Source organism: Python bivittatus, unplaced genomic scaffold (assembly GCF_059951505.1).
Source record: "Python bivittatus isolate LINGU-HERP-01145 unplaced genomic scaffold, Pbiv_v1 ctg000330_np1212, whole genome shotgun sequence".
Taxonomy (NCBI): Eukaryota; Metazoa; Chordata; class Lepidosauria; order Squamata; family Pythonidae; genus Python; species Python bivittatus.
In genome coordinates, this window is record NW_028277058.1 from 5,932,919 (window position 1) to 5,956,193 (window position 23,275).

Consider the following 23,275-nt stretch of genomic DNA (forward strand, 5'->3'; position numbering starts at 1 on the left):
ATTTCAGGAGTATCTGGACAGTTTTTTTAAAAAAAATATTTTTTATTACAAAGATATTTAGGCTGTCTGATTCACCATTCTGTGGATGTGTTGCAGCCCAAGTCCACCAAATGAGGGTTACTGTAATTTCACTGTATAAGGTTTATTACAAATTACACCCATAGTTTTGGTTTGGCAATTAAACATGATATATATTTACAATTGACTAGAAGGTACTTGCCTAGGAAGAGATCCCAAATAATGAGTTTGAACCTATAATGTGCTGCTTATCACACTGGCAGGTAAAGTAGCATTTACAGATGCTTGATTTAACTGAGTATAGTGGATTAATGTTAGTAATTAACTTTGTCGCTAATTACTTTCCTGCAATTAAGTTTACATTTTCAGAATGGACTGAAAAAAAGCATATAATTCTAATAATCTATTATCTTACAACAAAATCAGCATTCATCCACTGATGTAGTTTGCTTCAATTTACTCGTGGACATTAAATCAAGAAGAAATTAAACACTAAGAGAGAACTCAGCATCAACTGGATTGTTTAAGAAGACCAAAAGTTCTTGATGGGTTCCCCATATAAACTTTGGAAATAACAATCTGGCAATCCTACTGATGATCAGCAATTGAAAGCAAACTCCACCAGTTATAGAGATGGTCATTTGGTTCAGCCCAGAGTTGCTACTATAGGATTGGGAAAGGATCTTAACATTTTCTTCCCCTCCTGAAATCCTGAAAAAATCCTTCCTCAGAAGCTGATTCTGAATGAAGCAGAGGAAATTTTGGGAGTTTCTCTCCAAAGCAAATAGCAACATCACCTAATGTCTTTGGTAACCTAATCTGCAGCTTGCTGATTGATGCAATTTGCTTTTTAAACAAAAAATAAACCAACACATACACACACACACACATTAATATCTCCGCACAGACGTAGTAAATGCAACATCTAGTTTGGTTCTTCAGTTTTGCCTCCAACGAATAGTCTGTTTGATGTATTCATACCCAGCCTGTTTGACGTAATCATACCCACGTGATCATACCCAGCAAACTTCACAGGGTGCCAGCAGGCAAGGGCTTAAACATTTATGATATGATGCTTGCTTAATGTCAGAGAGACTTGAGCAAAATATGTTGGTTACCGAGGGACTGGCCTCTGAAGGAATTCTGACATGGATACAAAATTAGCAGGAGACTGTGAGACTGGGGAATGACCAACTCCATGTCAAATAAATAGGCAGATCAAAAACTTGAAGTAATCTTCCATAATTAGATCACAGCAAAGGTCCATCTAATACATGATTTAAAAATGGACAACTCAGTATTTTCAGAAAAGCTAAAACATAAACCCTGTTGTTTGTTCATAGCACCTGTATTTATAAGTATTTTTCAAGAGATAAAGTTATTAATATGCACTGATATCTATTATATCTGTCCAAAGCTATTTTTGGACCTTCAATGGCCATCCTAACTTCTTATCTTTGAAAAGAAGGAATTTTTTTTTTTCTAATTCACATGTGGGCATTTTTAGGGAAACTGGCTTTGTGTACCCAAACATTACATATTCAGTTGACATAGTTAAGTAAAACACCAAACTTCATAACAAATCATTACATTAAAGTCTTAGAGCTTTACCTCACTGTATGTGTGTGCATGTATGCACCTGTGTGTGCATGTGTACACACACGTAGCAGTTAAGGTGCTTGACCAGGAGTGGGGAAACACAGATTCTAGTCCTTCCTTGGGTGTGGAAGCTGGCTTGGCCAGTCACTCTCTCTCAGCAGTAGATAAGGAAGATGAAAAATGTACTTCTACCAACCCACACTGAACCAGTGCGGTACTTATGGTCCATAATCTTCAATGAAGAGGTCTTCATCTTTCAGTGGATTGATTTGGCTGATAATAATAATACTTTTCTATCATCCATGTTACATAATTACATTACATTATGTAATACATAAATGGTAAAAAATAATAGGACATATTTCAGAAGCATTCCATTTTTTGAATATTCTGAAACAAACATTAATAAAAGCTACATACCAATTGTGAATACTCTACATCATCTCCCAACAAACCAGTGTCATTCAATGTGTATTTGGCTTTCATTTGCACAGCGTCCACTGGTCCTTTCTCCACTTGATGTTTGATAGCTTTGAACAATTTATAAAGAGGCTCTCCAGCATTATCCTGATCAAGTTGATGAAAGAGGAAAAAAAAAAGTGAGAACAGGCAATGGCTACTTTGGGATGGAGAATTAGCATCCCATCACTTAGCTGAAAATTAATACCTTCCTAAGACCATTATTTCGGCAAAGTATATTTTTCCATAGTATTTAAACTATCATTTGTGACTGCCTTCAGACCAAGGCTGCAGACCAAACTGTGGCATGTTTAGATCAGAAGCTATTAATATTGGCATGTACTCAGAAGAAGGCACAATCATCTAAAGCTTATTCTTAATTTCAGTCTACAGTGTGATATTATGCTCAGAATAAATGTAAAGTGTGACTGCATTTTAGATTTTACCTTGAGGTACTGATACAGACAAATTGACATCCAATTAGAAAGCATTCTTTCCACAACGGTTTCAGATCTAAAATAAAAGAACTTGTGTTGAGGTGCATGGCTAGCAATTGTACATGAATCTGTCAAGAACTAAAAAATGCATTACTTGTTTCTCTCCATTTCTCTATATCCAATGTATTCAAACTAATAACTTTGCAAAATATGACGGCTATGCAAATCCTTCAAAAAAGGGTTTGGCTTTGAAAACTGTCCCTACTTTGCTGATGAAGCAACTGGGGATGCTCATAGGCAGCTTCTGAAGCAATTGTCAACCCCACTAGGCAAACCAGACCAGGAAATCAGTTCCACAAGAAGGCTAAAACTACTTCTATTGAGATTGGCTATTGTAACAGAAATTTGTAAGTCTGATTGTGCTGTATCTCTACCTCTTCCTTACAGTCCAGTAGTTTAGGGAGATGTTAGTCTTGTTAGGATTTTCTCATGGGAAGAAATGCACCTCGCTATCTCCAAACATTGCTTAGACTACATAAACAGGCCATCTGCAGTTATTTTTGTTAGTGTGCACGTATACTGCTATTTACTGCCACCTATTGGCACCTATATGCTAGTTACTCAAGGGGTGGTGCATAGTGTTAATAAAGTGTGAGGATGACATGTCTCACTGCTCAGTAGAATTTTAGCCATCATGTAATCAGTTTTATGGGTTATGTAGTAGTAACTAATAACCAAGTAGTGTACCTCTTCTCTGAGAGTTTTTGGCTAGAGACTTTGTTAAACTTGTGTAGTGGATAAGTCTTGGATGCCACATATATGAGAAGAAGTGATTTTTTCTATGTTTTGCATGAAACTTGTATTTTGTGTAGTTTTTATTTTTCTCAATAAACAACCAGATATTTTCTATAACTTCTGGCTGGATTTCTTTGGAGAACAAGATAAGGATATTGCATTCTTTAAATCTCTCTAATGCTGGTGTGTATTTTTGGCAAGAACTGTGGTTATAGCTGCACTCTGTATAACAAGTCTTTGTCACTTCCAAATGTTATCTGGCCGTTCTGGACTTTAAGAAATATTTCAGCTCCTTTTGCCTAGACAACAGTGCCTACATATCTCCATCAAGATCTTCTTCTTTACTCTTTATAGCAGTTGTGTGAGTTTGGAAAAAGACATGGCTGCTTTAATGATTAGGAAAGAGGTGCTTCATATGTGCTCTTGCACTTTCCAAAGTAAGTTTTTGAAATGATTTGCATAACTCTCAAAAACAGGTAATTGCTCTGTGTTGCTGTTGCAGTGAAGCAGGGTTATTATATGACTAGAACTAAAAGGATCAGGTTGAAATTCTCATTTAGCCACAAATCTTTCTGGGTCACTTTGGGCCAGTCACCATCTCTTATTTAACCTCTCTCTGAAGGTCACTGGGAGGATAACATGGGAGAAGAACCTTATATATGTGAGCTTCTCCTGAGGCAGTGCAGGAAAAATCAATAGTAGTAATACAGTAAATAAAACATTATCTCAGTGAAGAATGTGCTGACTTTTCTCCTGTCATACAATATAGGAACAACCCATGTTGTGAGCTATGGGAAATGCTAAAACTGTCAGTAAGATAAACATGCTGTCATGCGTGTTCTTCTCAAATAATTATACCAGAGCACAGATTCGAGTTTTTTTTTCCAGTGGTACACTTAGTTCAGCAGTTAATTTAGTGCTGACCAAGATGCTTGCCTTTCATTATTGGCATAAAGAAATATTCACCTAATTTCTAAATTAAGGAGAGCTGCATGTCTGAATCTACTGATTTTGTCCTATACTATGGAGAGCAAAAGCACAAAATGTAACAAAACATGTGAATTACAGAGAGAGAGAGAGAGAGAGAGAGAGAGATAAAGAACATCATACTCTGGAACACTGAATTCACAGCAAACTAGAGAGAGAAATGCTGAACTTGGCAGGAAACAGAAGAACACAACTGCTTGACCAAACAGGTGGGAAAGATGGTAGACCTTACATAATAGGTAAATCATATAAAAGTAAATAAACTATATATACCTGTTCAATATGGCATTTCATTAAAATAAATTTTTAAAAGACAAGATTCCACAATATGACATTTGTAAAGAGTCAGAGGGCTTACTTTCCTAACTAAATGTTGTTACTCTTTAAATTCTAATCAATGACCGATGGCCTGATTTTTGCAATTGTGTCAAGCAAAAGGTGATGGGAGGGCAGTGGTATCAGAGCCAATGGCCTGCTTCTTTGGGAAGACAGAAATCTGTTTTTACAGAGCTTGCCCTGTGCTTCCTAAGCTAACTTACTGCCCTGAAATGAAATGGTGGCTGCATCTCATCATCACAACTGAAGCAAGACAACTGGTAATTACTTGGCTCCTCCATAAGAAGAATGAAGTGGGTGGGATGGCAGGCTATTTATCTTATCTCAAGCAACAAAAAACATATTGGACCTCTTGTTGTAATGTATAAAAGCAAGCCTTTGCAATGTCTTGGGTAGCTCTACATACTCACTGATGTATGTGAAGAGAAAAAGAAAAAAACCCAAAGAAATGAGAGAATTTTCAGGGGCAACTTCCATTGTACTAGATTACTGAAGAAACCTTCCCTACCTTCGGAGCATCAGTTTAGGATTTTTGGCCACAACATACTGCTCCATAAGCTCCAAAAACAATGTCCTCATGATGTCAGTATAGTACTCTAGCTTCCCATGCAAAGCCACGGTCAAAAGAGATGCAAAATATACTTTTGCACGGGCAGAAAATTCCTTTTGGTTTTCCAACGTGTGAATGAACTAAACAGAAACAACAACAACAACAAAAAAACAGGTATATGATTGAAGCAATTGAGGCTTATTCTTTTTATTCTTCATTCTGGAAATATAGTATAATGAGATAAAAACTGGGACACAATACATTCCACAAGTATTGAATATAGTTCTTGTGGTTCTGGCCAGGTAAACTGAGGAATTTGTTTAACGGGCCTCTTTGACATTCAGTTTATCATTTCCAACAATTTAGTGTACATGTCCAGGACTCCATTTTATGCTTCAATTTTGGTTAATTTGATCTCTGGCATATGTCAAACAGGGGTGTCAACAGGGAGGGTCAGCATCATCAAAACGGCAGCACAACTGAAGTCTTGCCTGATGCCTCTTTTGACATGTGCGCGGGGCACCTTTAAAAGGGGTGGTGAGGCTTCAATTGTCCACTTGCTTCCACCATGTTGATCCTGTTGACCTCTCATGGATACCCCTGCATAGGTATGTAATAGGTGGGATCTAACTGCATTTCACGGTTGGCATAACTATATATTGTATGTAATGGGTACCAGCTAATAGTATTTCTGGTGAATACCATTCTTTCACAGATGACAAGTACAGGAACAAAATTATGTAAGATGCTATTATACATCACATACACAGCTTTACAAGATGTTCAGGACACAAAATATGCAGATTAATTTTATTATTGTTATAAATAGAGGTATCAAATGAAAATGCTTTTTGGCAACATAAAAGGTGACCTTTATTTTCTACTCACATTAATAAGGAATGATTTACTGTTGAGCAGATTGGAGAACTGATTCAATGCCTGTTCTACAGTTGGCCGTCTAGCTTCGGGAATGTCCAGTTTCCCGGTGATCATTACATCTTTTTCTCCATCTTTAGAGGGCAGAAAGAAGACTCTGTCTGTATAGGTTTTGTAGTCCAGCACTGGGATTCTTGCTTCATTGATGTCATTTGTCTGATCCTCCATTTCTATCATTAGATCTGCAACATGCAACAATTTTAAAGCTTTAGTAGAAAATAATATTATTGACTCAATTATTGCTACACTGAATAAAGTATTCAAATGCTTTCATTAACACATCCCTTTAATTTTTTCTTTCTATTTTTATTAATCAGAATTTGGATTTTACAACAATACTTACATCCAATCAGTAACTCACTTTGTTTCTGTCTTTGAACAACAAACTAAGAGTTTAAACACATTTGTGAATGACTGACTTCGATTACAATTACTTTTGAATAAATGTATTCAACATTCTAATCTTAGACTGAAATCACTGGAAGAGAAAAATCTCTTTTCTTAGTAGGGCTCAACTTGTTTCCTGGGCCACACTTTGGGCTTTGAGTGCTATCCTGAGGGCTGCATTGCAAAAATAATGTGTAGGGCAAGGACAAAAATTGATTTCATTATACTGATATGTAAATGTAATTGAAATTAAATGTAGCTAATTTGATTAATCTCCAGTTCATGTATTTAATAATTTTCACCATCTGTCACATGGAAATTATAATTTGGTGCAAACCTTTAGTGGTATCTGAAGGCTGTAAACAAGATTTTTCAGGAGTGGGAGAGAGGACAAAGAGCTTCAGTTTGTACAGCTCTGCATTCACACACACACAGCCCACTGAGACTAGGATACTGTTGTGCTAATTAGATTAGAATGAATCCAAATCTCCCAGGTCACATTCTCTATCCACAAAGTGAAACTGGTTCTTAATTATAATCTACCAACAAAAGGTCCTTGAACTTTTATTTGTCTATAAGAAGGCAACTGCTATAGCTATCAGCTGAACTCATCCTGCTGTTTCAGCTTGGCCCGCCTCTATTACATCATTCCAGAGATAGGCAGGGAGGAATTCTTGCTTCTTCTGATTCTTTTGCTATGGCTTTGGAGATGGAATTGGAAGAGGAATGGAACATGCTAGCACTGTCCTTTTCACGGGAATCAGTGAACTCTTGAACTGCGTTCAAAACACTGCTCACTGTACCCAGCTACTGAAAAGGGAGGGCATCCATCATCAAGGACATTGAACTGATCCCGCTTCCACATACACGTAACAGTGTGACAATAAAAGTCAAGCATGCTTTTCCTCACTCTTGCTTTGGGAGAGGGATGAACTACTCAATATGTTAGATACATAGTTACTCTTCATTAAAAAACAAAACAGTGCATGAATGCCAACCTGAAACTGAAATTACCATGGGAGTAAGGGAATTAAATCCTTTTTCTCTTGTTTGGGAAACATATACACCTTCTTTTGTGTGTATTGTTGTTATTTCTTCATTTTTTTTTTAAATAAAACTTAATTGGCACTAATGAAATGTTAAAGGCGTATATATTCAGTAGATGAATTTTCTAAAACAGGCCTTGGGGGAGAAGGATTAAATTTTCTTCAAATGCATTGTAAGTCTCAGAATGGGTCCACCATTAAATGAACTAATAAAAAAGAAAAGAAAAACCGGTTTCACACTACATGCTAAACATATTAAACTAAACTTTTTAAAAAACAGGTAGCTTGTCTCCCAGCTTGTATTAGACTGTGACAAAATGTGACAAATGGGGGTTTGGAAAAAATTAGTAACATTGCTTCAAAACCACTGCAAAAAATTCCTACCCAAAAACACCAGCTTTAAGGGATTTAAGTTACTATTGGCTTACATGGACCTTTTTGAAGTTGTTTAGAAAACTACTGAATCTATGGCTTAGCTCATTTTGAGTGACTACTGTTCCATTCAAAGATCTGGGATTGATTTTTAAAGAGAGAAATGGTTTAAGTCTCTTAAGGATCATTCTTCGATGCTTTTCTGCATATAATTTCCAGCAGAGATGCACTATGTATCGCCCTATGGCCATATGAATGGAAAGTGAACATAATGAAAGAGCATGTGGAGGTTGCTTGGAATAGAATGAAAATAAGTGTGTTGTAAAGCCCACAAAGTTATGCTAGTGAGACATATGAAAAAGGATGCTTGGTGGAATAATAAAGTGAAAGGGGCAATAGATGAGAAAAATGGATATAAGAAAAGTTTGCTGCAAATGAGTATGAGAGAAAGATATTGTATAAAAGAGTTGCAAAGAATGTAGACAAAGATCAAGGAACAGTTAAGACTAAAAGAGGCAGATAAAATGTAGAATGATTTTGATGGAAATAAAAAAAAAAACTTTTGGAAGTAGGTGAAGAGGGCTAAACAAGTAGACTCCAACATAGCAAAACAAATTAAAAATAAAAATTATGAAAAGATTTGGAATGAAGCTGATGTGACGGAATGTTGGAAGAAATATTTTAGGCATTTATCTGGGAATGACAGTGATATCTCAAAGGGTGGAACCAAATTGAATGCTATAAATGTTAGTGCAGAAGGAAAAAAAAATCCTTAACAAGGTATCCCATTTTTGCTCTTCAGCAGGTCACTGAGAAATGTATGAATGTATGACAGTAAGTTCACTGTACATTTGTAGATTAGAGAAAGTATAAGATAAAGTATACAGACCTGAATTATGGAATGTTGTGTACAACTATGGACTTAAGATTACGCTGAAAGGGATATGATAAAACTAAAGCAGTGATTCTCAACCTTTTTGAAGCTGCCGCCCCCCTAAGGAGCGGAAAATTTTCCAGCGCCACCCTTTGTGAAAATCCTGTAATTTAAGGTATGGGGGGGGGAGTTACTGAATTATAAAAGGCAAAAATTTTAAGTAATTTTTTTCAGTAGACTTACACACCAAATTTGTTCGATTTAACTTGATACTTTTGCCCTGGAAGGTAATTGCATTCCTTTTATTAAAATTAAAATGACTAATGCAAAAAAAAATGCTTAAATGCTCTTTTATGTAAATACGTTTATTTCAAAATGCTGTAAATACGTTTATTTATTTTTTTGATGCTCGTTTTTAAATTTTTTTTAATTTTTAATTTTATTTTTTTAATTGTTTTTGTAAATGCTTTTTTAATGTTTAAAAATTCTTTATTCTTAATTAGATAATTAAAAAAACAGCAAAAAAAATACGCTAAAAGAGTAATATCAATGAAACATGCTTGATTATGTCAGTGGGATGGTTGTGCTTGATGGTCACAGCCAGTTTCTGAACGTTCGGTTCAATATTGTTAGAGAGATGAAGGCACAAGTCCCCTCTTTCCATGATTTGGAGTCGACTTCTCTTTTTTGTAATTAGATCAGTCACAGCACTGAATCCTCACTTGACAAGGTAGGAGGAAGGGAAGGCAATTAAAATTTTTTTGATGATAGTCCACAGCCCTGGGTAGAGGCGATTGATGTTACTTTGAAGCCAAAATTCTGTGAGACGATCACCATTCTGGAAGCTGGCTTTCAAAGTTTCATTAGTTTCTCAAAATTAATAATTCATGACCACGAACTAATAAGTGCACTTACCTAGCCGACTGGCCAAATAAACAATGAAAGTAAATTGAAACTGAGGGGAAAAAACAGAAATGAAGCCAACGAAAAGCAACTCAAGAAACACGGGTCAAATCAAACATTCATATTGAAAGGATGCTCAACGCACGCACTGCAATTAATCGCGCGGGAAGACAGCTGATGCACGCGCTGCGATTAATCGCGTGGGAAAACAGCTGACGCATGCGCTGTGCTGGTTGGGATCGGAGAAGAATTGTAGTGTTGAGTTCTTCAAGGTCATCCTACCTAGAATACAAATTCGTCTCACCATTCTTAGAAGTGCGTGAGGGCAGCCGTCGCGTAAGTTCGTTTTATTGCTGGTACAAATGGTGTAAACCGGATAATCAATTTAATAATTTTTTTTGGGAGTTTTAAAATTAAGTTCGAATGCCAAAACATGCTCATCGCCCCTCTACCGCCCAAAACATGCCCACCGCCCCCCTACCGCCCAAAACAAGTTTACCGCCCCTCAGCATCCTCCCACTGCCCCCCGGGGGGCGGTACCGCCCCCGTTGAGAACCAATGAACTAAAGCATGCATGAGAATAATTAGAAAGTTTAAGGTAATAGTTCAAAATTGAGCAGGGAGTAAGACAAGGTTTTGTGATTTCTTCTTTGTTGTTTAATGTATTGCTGTATAAACATAGAAGAAATTATGTGATGACATTAGAGAGGTACTGGTTGGTGACATTAATGTATATGCACTTTTGTGTGCATGATGCCATGGTGTTGACTGAGAACCCAAGTAAATAGACTATATGATGCAAGGAAGAGTATGGATCTGAAAATGTATATATCAAGGGCCAAAGTCCAGGCAAAATGAAGAGAGTGATTCAAAGTTATATATAAATGGAAAAAAATAGAGCAAGTAGATTGAAGTTGTGTACCTTGATAGAATGTTTACTAAAGATGGAAGTGGATGGAGAACTTTTAAGATGAGCAAATGCTGGTAGAAAGTGGGTAATATGCGGTCTTTTGTGAAGAATGTTTGTCGAAAGAAGTGAAAATTGCTGTAAATAAGAGTATATTTCTGTTCACTTTGTCACACAGAAATGAACTGGGCATGTCAGGAAATAAGTAAATTGAATGCAGTGATGAGGTACTTAAAAGTGTGTGTGGTAAAACAAGAAGAAATGGTCAATCGTGAATGGTTGCTGAATTGTATATAAAAATAAGTGGCCTGTACACTGAAGAGGTTTGGCTGTACAGCTAGAATAAAGATAAAGTGCAAAACAGATATATGAATGGGTTGAGGGGAAGAGGAAGAAATTTGTGGTTTGGTAACATTCTAAAAAGTCAGAGAAGTAAAGTAGGATATTGGGTTTGCATGCAGTAGTAACAAGGATGGTTTTCAATAACATAAAGGTCTGGAGAGGTATAATGTCTGGCATTGATGTTAACTAGATTTAGTTTATGTTCTCCACCATAAAACTCATAACTTTAACTCTTTTGGCTCCCCGCCCCAATACTTTGCATAACATAGCTTATCCTGAAAATAACAGCATGATGGGTATATGTACTGTAAGTATATCTGTTTATTTCTTGCAAGTCACTGAATGAATAGAGAAGAATTTAAATAAGTAAAATGAAGCTTGTCATCAAACTGAACTAGATTCCTGGACACTCATTCGAACAATCCTGAGATTCCCATGTTATGCCTCACCCAAGTACTAACTAGACCAAACCTGCTAAGTTTCAAGTTCAGCGAAGTCACCTTTTGAGATTCTTGATGGAACAGTAATTTCAAAATGTATGTATATGGTAAGATTACAGAAAAGGTTCATATGCCTGTGTTATATATATGGAAATAGGACAGAAAAACCTAACATTATGAGAAACCAAGGAAAATTATTTGACTTTTCTACAACAAACATACACAGGGTGTTATGCAATATAGTGGTTATAAAGAATTTTCAAATTCTTGTTTCAGAACTGTGATATGTGACTCAAATTCTATTTATTGTAAATATTAGTTTGGAGCTATTGTAGGAAAAGAAGTAATTAGAATCCAAGGGTGAATTCTCTTTCCATCTCTCTTCTCACAAGCAAACACACTTCTTCCCTGAAATATTGCAGATAACTGAAAGAAGACAACACAAGAAAAGTCTAGGGGCATAGGTGCTGTTTCTATAAATCTGTTGTATTAATATGTTATTTTTTTTAGTATAAATTATATGTATTTCAATGGTCAGCAGAGCTAAGACTGATATCTATGGTTTAACAGAAATCAGAGAAAACACATTAGGTCAATCCAAATTCTTTTAAATTTGACAGAGGGGACAATTACTTTGTCACCTTACAAAACCATTTATTCTAGAAGATGTCTGCATTGCTGACAAGATCTTCAAGTTAATTAATCTAATAGCCTGCCACCTCAGAAATTACTGTTGACTATAGCAATAAAAAAATTAAGAAATTGACTATTCAGTGGGCAACCTAGCATGTACGGAGATTCTGATATTTCCTGGCTGGTAGAAGTCCAAATCTGGTTACTCTATTGACAAAGAGGTAGATAGTAGAACTGAATGGTCAGCGCAAAGGAAAAAGATCAAAGCAGAAAAGTAAGAGAGCGGGAACTAGACAAAAAAAAGAGAGCGGGAACTAGACAAAACTAGCAAGGATTAAAAGCAACATATAGGCATGCTCTGAGTTAGGCAAAAAGGTATGTTTGCACCTTATGCTAAACAAAATCAGGCTTCAGTACAATGCATACGACATGCTTTTTGGCCTTACTTGTGTGATAAATCAAACTGGGCTTTGGTACTTAAGCACAGCTTCTAGCCAGCTCCCCAAATGATTGAGGGTTAATACGCTCTGAAGCCAAAAATGATCTTACAAGGCCTATGAACATTTTATGGCTTTAGGTAGGCTGAAGTCATTGCTAAGTGTGCAATATAGTGCCAAATTAAATCAACAGTATGATTTTCCCAAACTCACAAAAATGAGTTTGAACTATTATCAGCAAAGAACTGGCACATGAATATCATAGATAGTGTCATGAGTCAAAGAGGTGAGAATTTCTTGCCTGTTTTAAAATATGCCAGTTTGAATGTTTAATGAGCATAATAGATTCAAGAGAGATATTGAATTCCATAACTGTGAAATTGTTATGTCTAAAAAACATACAAATGGAAGTTTTCAGATAAGTCACTTCCAGATTGTGAAGCGTTATGTATGCTTTGACACGAACACCATATGCGTGAAGTGACTCAGACTGCAGTCTTACAGTCACATTCCTTAAATCCTGTTGAAAACTGGATTGACAGTATATTTCTATTTTGATTGCTATCTTAGATATACAAATATGTTTTTTTATTCTTTATTAACATAAGATATATTGGGGAAGGTGATGCCTTCTCCTCTAATAATGGCAAGGAAATAATTTCTATCATTGGTTCTATTTTATCAGATTTTGGGGGGGGCAATCCATAACTTCAATAAATGTCTACAAATTAAATTATATTTGGAACCCTCTATCCATCTGTGAGGCTAACTGTGAGATGGTACTTGATCAACCTTGTCTGGCCTCAAAAGGCTAAGCAGGGACAGACCTTGTTAGTACTTGCATGGAAGATGACCAGGAAATACTATGGCAGTTCATAGACTGAAACACTGAAAGAAAACTCAGAAGGCAGCAGTGACAAACCTTCATTGTTGCAAAGACCTACTTGGACGGGTCCATAAAATCACTAGTAACTGAGCTTGCTTCAGCAGAGACTTTACCTTTTCACCTTTAGTCAACTGCAGCATAACTTTCAAATATTAATCCATTTTCTGTTGGAGTATAAACTGATTTACTAACTCCTAAGAGAAACATCTTGAGGATTTTCTTATCAATGATTTAGTTCCCAATATGTATTATTTTACTTCTACTTTAACAAGCAGTTAATTTTTAAAAATACATTCTCTTTTTATGGATAGCTTTTGGATCACTTGCCAGAAGAGTAAGCCATACTTAAGTTAACATAGTAATCAAAGATGTTTTTGCCTCCTGCGTGTTCTCAAAAGACAGTTTAAGGCAGACAGTAGTAGAGATTCAGTACATCTTGTGAATTCTCTGGAGACCCTAAGAAATCAGGCATCAGTCCTACCTGTAAATTCCTTTTTGCACCGGTCTCTGACGCTTTCCTCCAAGCCTTCAAGTTGTGATTTAATTTTTTCGTATTCTCGTTCTGCTTGTTGGCTTTTTCGTCTATAAGGAATAGAGAAGAAGTACAGAAAGGTTACAAACTGTAAAAATAAATCATTTTACAACAGTTAGAGGGTTCTTTAGAAGTACAGGGTTATATTTTCTTACTCTTTTAAAGCTGAAAAAGGAAAGGAAAAATAAAAGGTTGAAAATTTAATGTAGCTTAAAATTAACACAGCTCCTTGATTTTACTGTGTTAAGAATCAAGCTATAAAATCAACTCAGAGAACTAAAGTAAGCAAGTGTTTAATATTATAATTACTCAAAAGTACATTACTGTTGTGAGTTTGAGGTATAATCACTACTAGCTTTTACCACACTTGTTTATGAATTTAGATTAATCTATATTTAGAGTGATTTTCTTTTATCAGTATGGGTCTCAATAAATAGATTAATTCAACTTTTTAATACATAGGCAGATGCAAATACCATTTCAAGTTTTCATCATCTTTTTTTCTGAATATATATTTTTTCTACAAATCTATTGACATCAGAGGGAAAACATTACAATGTTTAGCACATGGGTATTAAAAATTATGATATGGAAAAGATACTTTGGAAGTAACCCATAGGGTATACTTGTGTACAATGAAATCATGAAAATGTCTGCAGTATGATTAATACCCAAGAATCGTGATGCCTAAAATATTTTTTATTCATGGAAATAAACACATTCAAGGAACAAAAATCAATACAGATGTTTCTAGGAAAGATCTCTGAGAATAAGAGCAGATGAACCTAATATCCTAACTACAAAATTCACATATATCTTCCAAGTAATATGTTATACATTTTCTTTTATGGAGTTGTTCCTTGAAGGAGAATATCTACCAAAGCTGGCCTTTCATTATTTTTAGTGTCATGTGAATGAAAACCAGCTGCCTTGCAAAGATATATAACAAGAGGTTATCTTGCTCCCTCCCACACAATTTAGTGTAATATGTTCAGACAATGGACAGTAAGAAAAGCTCCCATATCTACTTTGGATAGTCCCTTAAATCCTTAGAATAAATTCTGCAGCAGCATGAAGAGTTTGGGGGAGAAAGAAAGTCTTGTTTGTATAGATTCCTCCCACATTTTTCTCAAAATCAGTTTTGCCTTTAGTATTTGCCCAACAAGTAAGACCAACAAATAAGCTGGTAAAAATAAGAACTTACCTGTAGCAAAAGACTGAGATGATGATAATGGCCACCATGGGGATGATGACCAGTGGCAAGATCAGGCTCAATGGCACATCACTGACTTGAGCATACTCTACTCTTCCTAGGACCCATTCTTTGAAGCCAAATTTTACCTAGGTAAATAATTAAAAACTTTAAAGATAACAAATTTTGCTAAGCATTATGATGTTTATTTATACTGTATGCTGTTTGGTCAATTTAAAAGAATCAAAATACAGTGGAACCTTGAGTTACGAATTTAATCCGTTCCGTGACTCTGGTTGCAACTCGAATTGGTCGCAACACGAGGCAAATTTTCCCATAAGGTTCAATGTAATTACCGTTAATTTGTTCCGGCGTCTGCGGACCACGCGTCAGGGGCGGAAAAATGGCCGCGGACCATGTGTCAGGGGCGGAAAAATGGACGCATACCATGTGTCCGGGGCGGAAAATGGCCACGGACCACGCGGCAGGGCAGGAAAATGGCTGCAAACCACATGGAACGGGCGGAAAATGGCCGCGGACCACATGGCACGGGCAGAAAAATGGCCGCAGACCATGTGGCACGGGCAGAAAATGGCCGCGGACCATGTGGAACGGGCGGAAAATGGCCGCCGACCACGTGGAACGGGCGGAAAATGGCCGTGGACCACGTGGCATGGGCGGAAAACGGCCGCGGACCACGTGGAACGGGCGGGAAAACGGCCGCGGACCATGTGGAACGAGCGTAAAAACGGCCACGGACCACATGGCACGGGCGGAAAAATGGCCGCGGACCACGTGGAACGGGCGGAAAATGGCCGCGGACCATGTGGAACGGGCGGAAAATGGCCGCGGATCTGGTTCGTAAGTCAAGGTGAGTTTGCAAGTTGAGGTAAATTTTTGGGGCCGGAGCTGGTCGTATCTTGAAAAATTCGTAAGTAGGGGCGTTCGTAAGTAGAGGCACCACTGTAATACCAGCTCATGGGTGTATTCAATTCATATTCCAGATGTAATGGGACTATACCTTCAGAATTGCCAACTGGCATAGTCAACAGTTTGGGAGAAACATTCCCAACACATCTGGAATGCACCAGTTGTGGAAAGGTAATCTGGAAAAACATTTGTTACACTCATTATAAGAAAGGAAAGTGTCAGAATAAGGTATGACCCATATATAAGGAATATAGAAACACAGGTTGAATTTAGTCCAAATCATAATGGTATTAAAAATGATAATAACATCCATCGTTAGCATCAGAGTATCTTACACATTTCAGTCCTACTTTCAGCCCTTACAGGGCACTTAAAACAGTTTCCAGATGAAAACAAGAACAAACTAACAAGAACATTAAATCAGCTAAAACAATGTCAAGGAATTTAAAACAGATCTGTTTACATTTACACAAAATATGTAAACCACAAGGAGTGTATTGTGAATGAAGCAGTATGTAAGTTTTATAAATAAATGAATAATTAAAAATTATGGGGAGTTTAAGAGCATGACAAATTTAAAAAGTCTTGTTCCATATTCTAAACCAAAAAAGCAAGAAACTTTGAGAATAACTTCTGAAAGTGGACTGCCAGAACCGTGCAGATGATGGGACAAGGAACATGTCCATATACATAGCACTTCGACAGGCAAGTTCACATAGAGAAGATGGTCCCCCAGAAAGTTAACTGATGACCCCGTTTGTAATATATAAATGGTAAACTGTATTTGGTTTTAATCATGGTTTGTTGAACATATCATACTGGACTAATTACCACACACACCGAGCAGAACCATAGTTTATAAATCACAATGGCAGCATAAGCATACTGTGCCAACACTGGACAGGTCACACTATGCTTAATGCTATAAATGAACCCAGCCAGATTGTTGCACTGCCAAATTTAATTCTTCTTGTATCATAGCAGATCACTGGTGGCCACCATTTTTCAACTTGGCTTCACATGATTTGCTATATGACTGAAGATACACGCTAAATTCACACTAAAGAGGACTTGACACTTAGTTATATGACTGAAGGTTCCTGGAATGCCTGTTTCACTGAGGTGACAACTCTGTTAATGAATGGAAGCCAAAGGTTCAGCCTATAGAAACCTTGCCCCAACTGACACCCTCCAGAACTCCCAGGCAACAGTTTCCTTGTATGTTGCTGAAAACAAGTAATAATAGCAAATGGAATTGGGGCTCTTGTTTAAGAGAAATCATGGTTTGTTGAACATACCATACTGGACTAATTACCACACACACCAAGCAGAACCATAGTTTATAAATCACAATGGCAGCATAAGCATACTGTGCCAACACTGGACAGGTCACACTATGCTTAATGCTATAAATGAACCCAGCCAGATTGTTGCACTGCCAAATTTAATTCTTCTTGTATCATAGCAGATCACTGGTGGCCACTTTAAGAGAAACCCAAATTATTGGTAAGGGCAAGTTTCTGTATTACATTCTATATCACATTGTTAAAAAAAATATAGAAAAATGACGTACAATGAATTCTGGCAGGTTATTAACTGTATCTCTTTTTTGCCTCTGCTTGGGTGGAGGTTGTTCTTCAGGTGGTTCACAGTATAAATCCTTCTCAGTTAGAGTTGTTATGTTGCAGGGTTCTTCTCCTACAAATGCACGAGCCTCATCCATTGTCATAGCTTTGTTCAGATTACTACCCTAGATAGAAAGGCAAAATGAGCCACTTTAGCTATTAGCTTATTTAAGACTATTTCAAAGTAGGGTTTATGGGTGCATGGGGCAAGGGAAAACAGAAATTTCAAGAACAACACATTAATCTACATTAATCTATCACACTTCTATCATAAAAGAGAAGAGCTGGTTTGATAACTATATGAAGATAAGATATTCAATGCAGTTGACATACTAGAGTCTTGTTGACTAAGCTGGATCTTGTTTATAATCTATTGTCTTGCTTACTAAGCTACTCTTATAGGACCAAGAGATTAACAAAAAGTATCAGGATAAATTTATAGAAAAACTTCCTAGGTCAAAATAGAAAAATCAAGCACATAACATAGAAATCAGTAATCTTCGTAATACCTTTGCATGAATAAGTTTGTTGACTTGTTTTTTGACTCCATCAGTAAAGTTTTCAAAAGTTGGATCAGCAACGTATTGAAAGTCTTGACGCTCCACCACATGACCATCCATTTTAATAAGTATAAAAATTTGATAATGTTCTGGATCCTCCAGTACTGGCGGAGATAGGAAGACTAATGCAGTGTCATTTATTTTTGAGATAGTCTTTCCTTCAAACTAAAGAAAAACAAAAGGAAAAGAATATTGTTCACTACTATTTAAAAATTATCATTGTTTCTATCTTAAAAGGAAACCAGAACTGTATGCCAAATAATCTCATAAATTTTAGGGTATTTTTATTGTAGTTGGTAAAAGTGTGCAATACCTTCAGAATGTTTTAGAGTAGATGATAAATGCATACAATGATGCAAACAGAATTAAAATGGATATAGTTTTCACCATCTTGTACAGAGTACAGTGTATGAATTTTATAAATTATTTTTGATGAGATATTCCTGCTAAGTCACTGCTTTTCCCAAACAATGAAAGAAATAAACTGATATATGGGTTTACCATGGACTGGATATCTATTGAAAGCTAAATTTCTTTAGGATGTGACAAAATGTGATTCCATAAAAATTCATTAAGGAAAAAAAACTATGTGCAAGACAATAACATAAATATACTAGCATGAACTTTATGAAATAGTTGAAACATTAGGACATACAATTTCTATTATTTTGTTATTTTAAATGTTATTTTAATATTTCTTATTTGTAATATAGTTATCTTTCAATGACTTGATAATTTATGACTGTTTTATTTTGGTTGCTGTCAACAGGAAGTGAAATAACATTATTTCATCTACCCTGGTGTAATCACCTTGAGGGCCTTCTGGGCAGAAAGGTGGAATATTTTAATTACATAAATAACTGTAGTGTTCCAAGTATTTCATTTTCTCAATATATGAATATTGGGGTTTCTCACTGGACATTATGCATATCTAAAATTAAAAGCTTTGATAAATGTTCATCATTAATAAAAGTGTTTGTCACATTCACTGAAAATTAATTAAAATTTATCTTGAATGCAGGAAACATGGGGTAAGATTAATCATATTTCAGGGTGGTTGGAGTAGGAATAACCAATTCTAGATTCTTTTGATTATAATCCTCGAAATACCTGACCGTTTGCCACTAGCTCTAAATAATGGATGCATGGTTCAAAACATCAGGAGGACCCCAAGCTGCCCATCCCAGAGCCAGACTGTATTTTGAAACAAAGGATAAGTCATACCTTTTGCTGTCTCTCTGTTTGTCTCCTCCTCCTCCTCCTTGATGATATATCTGCAAAAGGCTTGAACTTAACTTCTACAGAGAACTTCTGAATGATATTAAAACCAGCACCAAGTACAGTAATATTTCGTCCTCCACTAAAATATACAAAATCAAAAACCACATTATGTATGCTTTCTGTTTTTAGACAGTTTTATATGAAAATGTCTACCTTGCTTTTATTCTAAACTGAATCTTGTGTGTAGATGACAGAAGAGACTCATGAAATGTACTTTCTAAATCCCCCCCTTTTTAGTTTTTAGCTATGTTATTTTATCACGCAACTTTCTTTCTTTTTTTAAATCTGCACCATCAAAGAAAAATAATAATGAAGTTTTCAAAATAATGGTATGCCAGCTTTTTGCTCTTTTTCCTGTGACAGAAACTCAGTAACATAATATAGCTAAAAAACAAATTATGAGTCTTTCCCCCTGTGTATGATATCATAACCTGGTTTACTATGTTACTGATTGCTTGCGTCACTGTATATCACCATTGGTAAAAGGAGCAGATATTCCTTCAATAAGCCAAAAAGCTACTTGGCTATAAAGGTATGGTGTAGCTGGAGTCCACCTAATTGGGAACAAGCTAGTATGACATATTAACTATGGTCTGTGGTTGGTGAAGAATGTATCCAACTGTATCCCTGCTCCTGGCCTGCATAGAGTTGTTTTGTGGTTATTATGCTCTCCAGCAACAAATCTGGCTCTCACTAATCAGAAAAACAAACTTAAAACTATGAAGCAGAGAATTTAAAACAGCCAGGCAAACCTGGACAAGGTATTTTTCTAGTTGCAACACAAATAAATTAACCTCAACTATTCTTCTGATGATCACCCATATTTCTAGGTTCTATCTCCAGACAGAATTGGTAAAAACTCTAAGCTAAAGTGTTGGGGAAGCACTGCTGTCTAGTGTAAACAGAACTGAACTATATTGGCCAATGTTAATGCAGTTTAAAGAGCTCCCTATGTTAAAGATAATATTGAACATTTTGGTTTAATTTGGTAAATCAGTAATTTTTCTTTTTTCAGATGAAGTAAGTAGTCACATGAGTGTCTGATAAATTTTTCATTAATTCTTAAACGGATGAAAACATTTACCTTCCCTGAAGTTGATGACTTTTATTTTAGAAGAAAGATACAATTATGTTACATTTACTGTGATTGCTGAGACCTAAGGTAGTAGTTATCTAATAATTACCCTGGGAAAAAAACTCTATAATCTCATCTCATTAAACCCGAACAAATCTTTATAACAGAAACATTTTATTACCTGCGAATGCTGACTTCAGGGGTGATCTTGCTAACAGTAGGGTTTTCACTATAGGTAAATTGTACATTTTCTATTTCTTTTTTGGTGTTTCCATGTTGTAAAGTTACAGAAACAGGCCCTTTCCTGTTGTTTGGTCCAGTAACACAAACTATTTCTTGCCCAAATGTGATACTATTTAAGGAAGGAAAAAGGGGGGAAAAAAACCAGTGATACTATCACCATACAACTTATTTTATCAAGACATAAGACATCGCCATTTTTGGTCTCACATTTATATAAAAGAAAGTGGGAGTTTCAAAAAGAAACAGTGAATTAGGAACATCAGTTGCATCTGAGAAATCATCTTCATCATCAAAACAGGAACCCTATTGTGGAGGAAGAACACAGGGCAGTACTCAACTTACTTCTGTTTCTGGATATTTGGTTCACTCCAATTTAGCCTGGGATTTAGCCTTACTATTAGATAATAGTAATCTTGCTCAGTGTGAAAGGGAGAAGATTTTAAAAAATGCTTCTTTTTCAGTTACGAAACGATATTCACAATTAAGAAAGGGTGTGCATTAATGACACATGTATGTTTCTACTCTGATTTTTTCATATCTAAACCACCTTCCTTACAAATGCCTAAAGAAGTGACTTATGATTCTACTATCAGAAGACAAGCTGTTGAACAATACTGGGATATACTCTGTGTATGTGTGTGTGTGTATAAATAAATAAATAAATATTATATATATTAGAAAATGCCAGTATCATAGATAGAAGCCATTTCAACATACATTTTGTCCAGTTTCAGCATAGCCTTTTACATGGTTTAACACTTTCATTCATTAATTTGCATTTTTTCTCAACTGCTCCAATCTTATCTCCAATCTTATCTCCAATCTTATCAGGCATTAGATGCCTGAGAATTGCCCTAACTATGGTCCTTTAAGTGTTTCATGGGAAGTTGTCTGTTTTGTACTATATCTATAATATACTACACTACATGACACTACATAAGCTATACTGTACTACTTAGCCAATGTGATCTGGTGTCCTTTCTGCACAGAAAATAAGTGTAAATTTGTGTCTAAACCAGTGTTTCTCAACCTTGGGAACTTTAAGATGTGTGGACTTCAACTCCCAGAATTCCCCAGCCAGCATGGCTGGCTAAGGAATTCTGGAAGTTGAAATCCACACAACTTAAAGTTCCCAAGGTTGAGAAACACTGCTCAAAACTGACCAGCCATATCCTTGAGTCAAAGCAAACCCATACATTGTAAAACCTCACTTAAGACATCAATACAACAGAGTATACATGCTTGCTGACAACATTCTCACTTCCATGCAAATGTTGTGAGCATGTATGTGTGTGCATAATATACTTTATAAATGCTCATTCTAATAGCATTTAAAGTTATCTTTCCAAATTGAAATCATTTCTATAGTTCTTTTGATTATAATACTGCAACATGATGTGTATGTCTTCAATGTCAGCATTAACATCTGCTAACATAACCCATGCTGTGTTTTCAATTATAGTTTTTGAGGGTGTTCTAATAATGCAACAATATTAGCACTTCAGAAATGTGCATTTCAGAAAAATTACTAGACAGAGAGTGTACGGGCCTTGATAAAATCAAGCATGCAATGGCAATGTGTATCAAGATTGCTATCTAAGAAGTAGAGAATGGAAGAACTTAAATATGCTGCTCCTGCTTCCTCAATATGGAATACAAATGTGATAAAGCTTGATTCACTCATATCAAAAATATTCCTTAATTAAGGCTGAAGCACATGTTTAATTACCACATTACTTGCAGCAATACAAACCAACTAATTTTCAATGAAGGGCAATTCAAATATTCAACAGGCAGAGCATGACATATTAACCAAAGCAGTTCTGTTCCCCTCCATCAAATTGGACTCTCTGAAGTGGATAATACCAATTTATTATTGAACTCTCTCAGTCAACCCAAAATACCTCATATTTTTGTACTGTTGAAAGTGATGTAGATAATATATTTTCCACCTTTAATTTCCCATGGAAGCGTCAACAGAAAAAGTCTATCTCCCCTATTTAACACCTATTAGAAATAATTAACTGTAACTTCTATCTTTTATTAACCCTGTGTATTCACCTCACTGTCAAGTGGCTTTGTTTGCTGTCACTGATTATCACCACTGCCACTTTTCAGAAACTCACTCTATAAAAATGAGGCAAGGGTTGCACTTTAAAACTACTTTGTTTTCAGTCTTGCTGTTGCCTGAAAAAATTTTATAGATTCAATGGTGGACCTATAAGCAACTAGGAAACAGCATGCCCAAATATAAAGGATTAGGCATTTTGATCTGTTACTTTTGAGCAGCAGCATCCTCAGAGGAATCAAAATGGTGCCACAGCATCATGATCCAAATCCTGCCCCTTCTGTATATGCAACAACCAAAAGGATGAGGTTGGGATCACGCTGCCACACCTGCCATCTTGCACATTTTAATACCTTCTACTCCAGATGCCCTTGTTTTGAGGGTGTTATACTCCTATTCCTTTTCACGTTGGCTTTTTAATAAAT

General features: G+C 36.1%; 1 protein-coding gene across 7 annotated transcripts in view; it reads right to left on the reverse strand.

Annotated features, from left to right (window-relative positions):
• The window catches only part of PLXNB2 (plexin B2), a 303,826-nt gene that overhangs the window by 21,880 nt on the left and 258,671 nt on the right, over positions 1-23,275 (reverse strand). For all 7 annotated transcript variants that reach the window (XM_088141661.1, XM_088141659.1, XM_088141663.1 and 4 more), the window contains 10 exons: positions 20,721-20,891; positions 19,408-19,543; positions 18,133-18,348; positions 17,572-17,748; positions 15,081-15,217; positions 13,826-13,926; positions 6,070-6,299; positions 5,140-5,321; positions 2,523-2,589; positions 2,038-2,184 (listed from right to left, as the gene is read on the reverse strand). In XM_088141661.1, the coding sequence (XP_087997787.1) occupies positions 2,038-2,184; positions 2,523-2,589; positions 5,140-5,321; positions 6,070-6,299; positions 13,826-13,926; positions 15,081-15,217; positions 17,572-17,748; positions 18,133-18,348; positions 19,408-19,543; positions 20,721-20,891 (1,564 nt within the window). The remainder of the gene's footprint in view (positions 1-2,037; positions 2,185-2,522; positions 2,590-5,139; positions 5,322-6,069; positions 6,300-13,825; positions 13,927-15,080; positions 15,218-17,571; positions 17,749-18,132; positions 18,349-19,407; positions 19,544-20,720; positions 20,892-23,275) is intronic.